The 5,919-nt window shown below is 36.3% G+C and overlaps 1 protein-coding gene across 2 annotated transcripts in view; it reads right to left on the bottom strand.

The window, feature by feature from the left end:
• Positions 1-473: 473 nt before the first annotated feature.
• Positions 474-5,919, bottom strand: part of LMO4 (LIM domain only 4) — a 16,809-nt gene continuing 11,363 nt past the window's right edge. For both annotated transcript variants that reach the window (XM_044749066.2, XM_014827562.3), the window contains exons 4-5: positions 5,841-5,919; positions 474-1,262 (exon numbers count right to left, since the gene is read on the bottom strand). The exon at positions 5,841-5,919 is cut by the window's right edge and continues 77 nt beyond it. In XM_044749066.2, the coding sequence (XP_044605001.1) occupies positions 1,254-1,262; positions 5,841-5,919 (88 nt within the window). In that variant the 3' untranslated portion in view covers positions 474-1,253. The remainder of the gene's footprint in view (positions 1,263-5,840) is intronic.

The following is a 5,919-nucleotide window of genomic DNA, read 5'->3' as shown; positions in this document are numbered from 1 at the left end:
AAGGGGACTTCAAAATAGCTACAGGTATGGTTTAGAAATGCTGTTTCCTTCAAAAGCTATCAACCTGGTGAGACGACAAGATGGTTACGCTACATTCTTTAACATGCTTCTCACCAATACCCAAGGCTTTCCTATTGAGAAAAAAGAATAAACGAAATAGCTGAAGAATCAAACAAATATTTATATATAAACACAAAAGATTCACTGTGATATAGAAGTGTAATGAAGTGCTATTAACAGAATATTCTGAACTCATACAAAGGCCTCCGTTAGAAATGCTGCTTTGTACCCTTGCCAAAAATGGCATGGTTAAGTAATTTGAAGAATACCCTATTGGCCCAGAGCTAAATAAATATACACACCTCCTCTCTCAACCCCTAAGATTTAAAGTAAGCTTGATATGGAACAAAAAAACTAGAATTTCGCAAAATACAGAAGAGAAAAAGCAGTGCTTAAACCCAAACTCCATCGAATATTTTTTCTTTTAAGTTTTTATTATTTAAATACACCATACTAGAGCAAATGTCTCTGAAAATATCACAAATAAAAGATTTTTTTCTTCATTCAGCAAATTAGAAGTAGAGGGAAATTTCTACACAGTAGCTGCTATGAGCCTGATTTTTTTTTCCAATTTTTTTTCTTTTTTCGTTCTTTTTTTTTCTCTTTGCCATGGAATAGCAACATTAGGACAAGAACACTTACATGCATACATACATTGTATTTTACAGAGATACAATAAAAGTGTTTGTGATAGAATATCACAAAAGCCACATCTCTTTCCTTTATCTCATGTTCAGTTTTGATTGAAACACATTTCCTTACAACACTTAAATATACAAAGGAGCAAATAGAATGTTGTTAAGGTAAAACACAGGGTACAAACTCTGGCCAGTGCCCTGCTAATTGTTAATGAGGGTAGAAAGCAGATTTGAATGCTTCTTTTAATTAGCTTCATTAGTCATTTCCCTCCTCCCAAGTTCCCTCCCCCCAAAGATGTCCTCCGGTGGATCTTTTTTCATTTTCTCTACAGTCTCCCATTAGCCCAGGTTCATGGAGTCCTTAATGTTCATATTCAGTCATTTTAATACACCAATAAATGCGGGAAGGACAATCAAGACTAAAGAAGGTGCAATGGCATGGAGCTGGCACTGGTGCTAGCTACAAAGGTGACTTGTCTACTGAAGACACACGGGATCCACCTGTGATGAACAAAGTCTGAGATGAAGGCACGCATTCTGCATTACTCTGACCTTTTAGCAGACCTGCAAGAAATAAAAACGGGCATCTTAGCTAAAATGCTAAATTTGAGAGATATTAAACTCAAACATGACTGCTTTTGTCTTCTCTCCATTCACTAATCTTCTTTTATTAGATTACTTTCCCGCTGTGACTGGATGGAGCCTTCCACGCTACTTACTCCGTCAGTGAGGAACTAAAGGATAACATTTTCCGCAGTTTTACTAGCAGAGAAAATGAGACAATAAATGGACTTTCAGAAAGTTTCTGGTGTCAAGTTCTACAACGAATTGCTTAACTCTGTTAAAAGCAAGTTTCTTTCTGAAAGGAATGAATTAGAACACCTTGCCTAGTGGTTGCATCTTAAAGGCACATTCAGAGCCAAGTTCCTCCCGAGGAAGTGTCGGGTTAATAAACTCAACTGTGTAACTTCTGCAAGTTACTTAACCTGTCTGGGTCTCAGTTTCTTCATCTTTAAAGTATGGATAACAAGACATAATATATATGGAGCACTTTCAACAGTGCGTGGCACTTAATAAATGTTGGACAAGTATTGGCAGGTATTATTATTCTAATATCCCCATGTGACATCTATTCACCCGTGTCCTTCTCTACCCATGGTGGGGTGTGAGTGTGTATACAGATACATGCATATATATATATGTGTATATATATATATATACATACACAAACACACACACAAATATTCAGATACTACTTTTCACCTAGTATTTATCTGCTATGTAACTTAATATTACATAAATATTATAGTGATATGAATCAAACACATGCAATGTGCTAATGCCTTGTGCTCAATTAAAGAACGTAGTTCAATGGGTTCTAACTTCAATGTCTAAGTTAGAAATAATAATCCACACAGTCGTCAAATACAATCTGTTTGCAATTACCAAAATGAAATAATATATATTAGTTTTTTATGGTTTTTAAATGACATTTTGAGCTTCCCAGGAAGTTCTCGTTTCACCCTGTCCCTAACTTACTAAAAGCCTGAAGTCTATTAGGAACTGCAACCCCCCACTTCCAAGCTAATTAAAGTGGTGGAGGCTTAATTCCCCAGAGTGGAAGCTCAGTGTGAGAAAGGTAATTTGTCTGTCCAGAACAAAGATGCAGCAGCAGCAGCCAGCAAGCATATTTAATAAATGAGCATCAAATGTCCTCTATGATGGACACACACAACACCAATTATGTGACTATGTGGGCACTGTAAAGAGATGCGTAAACTAGAACACTCGTTGAATTTTCCTCCAACTAAAAAGATGTGATCTCTTATTTTAGTTAAAAGCACAGATAATTCTAGATGGAACCATCATCCTTGATTGTATGAAAGAATTCCAGAGCAGGCAAAAATTTACCAAAAAGAAAAATAGCCACAATTCCTGATTGTATTTACACAACTCTCTAGAAGGCAATATCCTCCTGAGGATAGCCAAGCTCCCTCCTTTAAATAATAAAAGCTATAAAATTTTGCAGGTCTTTGAATGTTAGTGTTCTGAGATTTTAGTCAAGAGACTGTATGATTTAAAAACTTAAAATTATTTTTCTCAGGATCTACAAAAGCCAGTGATGCAGAACAACACGTAAACTCTACATCTCAGACACTGGGAACAAATTTCAGGAGGTTGAAAGTTTAAAAAGACCAGACGACGGGGGCCGATACTTTCCATACTATTAGCTGCCTTTAAAGAAGGGATGTAGAAATAATCAACTCATTACTTCTAAGCCAGGGGATGCTTGGGTGTGTTTATCAGGCATCATGCACTAAAAATGTAATTGGTTCTGTGAACAGAAGGAAAACGGCCAAAATTAATGTCCAATTTTCCCTACCAAAAATATGGAGAACAAGAGGAGAAAATAATAAAATGGGGCTATTTGTCATTTCTCCCCATCTCATCTTCTCCAGAAAAGAAACACCACAGGGTTCTGGGAAAATAATTCTAAAGCATTCTCCAGGTCCAAAAAGGAGTTTATGTTCCACCAGGAAGTGTGTTCTCACCACCTCTTCCCCTTGTCTTCTCATTAATATCTCTCCGGACCACATTCAGCTTGCCCAAAACCCTTATTTACTAAAACTACCTTGTGAATTGACTGTGTTCATGGTGAGCTGAACACCAAGGGCAAAAATGTGAGACATTTATGCCAACAGGGAAATGTTCTTAATTAACATCACCCCCAAAACACACAGCTTCTCACCAATGCCTGACGAGAACCTATCCTTAAGTTCTATTACCTTATGTCTTTTAAGAGCTATTAATTTTTGAAGCCCACCTGTCTCTTTTTGGCTTCCAACGTTAAGAAAACATACACTAGTAGGTTCTTATTCGTTGCCTAAGATATTTTGTGTTCCAAAATGAACACCGTACCTCTCCCATGCTGAAAAAGTGTGGAGAACAGAAGATTTATATGAAAGGCACAATATATGAAATCTCATAAACATGTAAACCAGATTTTTCTCCAGTTTCCCCCCTACCTCCTCTAAATTTACATCATCTTGTACTTCAGTAAGATGGTGATGCGAGACCCTGCTCAGGTTTCTTACGTGTCCTTTAGACTTAGTCCTTCGCTAACATTGCTATTGCCCCATTCAGTGCCTCAAAGTCTAGCTACATTTTCTATCTTGTCTCTACATCCTTTGCTTCTCACCATGCATGTTCGTGAGCTGTAACAATCATTTTTTATCCCTGGCTAAGTCAGGGAAAGAAACAGTATAAAACCAGCAACAAACTTAAGATAGAATTTGTGGAAAAACCAAGCTCTTTCTTTGGAGTGGGTGGAGAAGAGATCAACCATTTTATTCCTAGCACATTTTTTCTTTTTTTGGCTACCAAGTATAACTACAAATGGCTTTGCCTCTAAATTGAAATGGGTATCTCAAAATATTTATGTGACCCATTCAATGTTCTCAACTCTGCCCTATAGATTCACTTCATCACAATTCAAACCATAAAAGTCTATAAGTACTTACACATACTGGCACTCCTTAAAGAAGCCTGGAATGCCTCATCAATGGTGACTTGTTAATTTCCAATAAAAATTAGACTTCTATTCTTAAAATGATATTCTATGTATCTTCTCACATTACTAAAGGGTGCATATTTTGATGTAATTAACATTTACTTAATAAAGAAACAGAAAATATATTTAAAATTATCGCATAAATTTGAGTAAGGGAAAACAATAAATCACTAAAATGTGGTGGTAAAATTTTAAATGGTTAAAACTTTTCAAATATTAGTCTTTTTCCCCACACACAGCATTTAAATGCATTACAGAAGACAAAGGAGTCTAATATTTTTTCCCGAGACTTTTGAAGCTTGCTAAATTCCTATTTGCAGATAAATGTTGTTTTTTTGTGATCCTTACAACAGACATTAATGAAGTTCCTATTGTAAATCCATAAAGAATTACCAAGTGAAGTGTGCACTTTTTGTTTCAATGCAATAACTCAGTGCTGTGTGATTGCCTGGGTTAATGATGAAAAAGTCAAACATACTATCAGAGCTGATGGAAAAATCTATCACCAATCTGAAATTAAAATTCATCTGTGGTCAATAAGATTTAATATCCATGCAAGTGGCGCTGTAAAGAGTAAATGAATCAATGTCATCAATACATAATCAGTATGAAATATGATGTGAATAAAATTATGCGCACGAGTCATACATTTCACTCTTTTCTGGGCCAGTGTGGAATGAACAGTCTCTTAACTGAAGGTTGACAGTAATTGTTACAAATTAGGAACAGCAGTTATCAAAATGCACTCACTTGCATAGCTATAGGACTTATTAAGGAGATTAAAATAGATCTAAAACTATCCAGTACTGGGGGTGCTGGACAACTGTTGATCACTAATTTTCCCTCTGAAGTGCCTTCTAATACTACATGATTTGTACACTTGTATAATTTCCTCATTTCTAACTCCGGTCTGAGAACTTTCCAGTTGTGGATCAAGAATCAAGATACATAATCTTTAATGAAGCTGTTAGTGGCACAAAACGATTAGCAAGAGCTAGAACCCTGTTTTAAAAATCATAACTTATTCAAATTTTACAGGACTACCAATCAACAAAAATGCTCTCCTCTGGAATTAAGGAATGCTTTGTGAGACTGCTCTTCTAAAAATAAAAGCATCGTAAATTGGGTTTGGAAGGCAGGTGTCCGGATTCTGACTGCTGATGCAGAAATGATTCTTTCATGACAAAGACATTTATTCTCTTCTCCTATCATAAACGTTCTAATTTCCCTCCTACAATAACCTATTCACATCATGTTTCTGAATTTCAAAACTGTCAAATGGGATAAACAACGCAAGTTGAATGTTTTGTTTGACCCTGCCTGGGATTAACACTACGTTCAACATCGGTGAAGCTACAGATATAACCAAGTTGGGATTTTTTTTTTTAACTACAGAAGATTCACAGTGTAATCAACTGTATTTCTGAAGCCCGTAGGTATGAGGAGTCTACATTTCTTCAGAAGGGCATGCAAAAACACAACCAGCCAGGAAAACTCCCTTGCTAGGTTAAAAAAGGTTGAACCTTCCCACTTGCTCTAATAAAGCTTATTAGGAAGCACAGGGTATTCACCTTCTGGTCTGGCAGTAGTGGATTGCTCTGAAGTGAATTCAAATGGCCATTGATGAGAGCTGTAGGTCTATCATGTTCA

This window comes from Equus asinus, chromosome 16 (genome assembly GCF_041296235.1).
Source record: "Equus asinus isolate D_3611 breed Donkey chromosome 16, EquAss-T2T_v2, whole genome shotgun sequence".
NCBI lineage: Eukaryota > Metazoa > Chordata > Mammalia > Perissodactyla > Equidae > Equus > Equus asinus.
The sequence above is the reverse complement of the archived record's forward strand: the minus strand, read 5'-3'. Positions and strand labels throughout refer to the sequence as shown.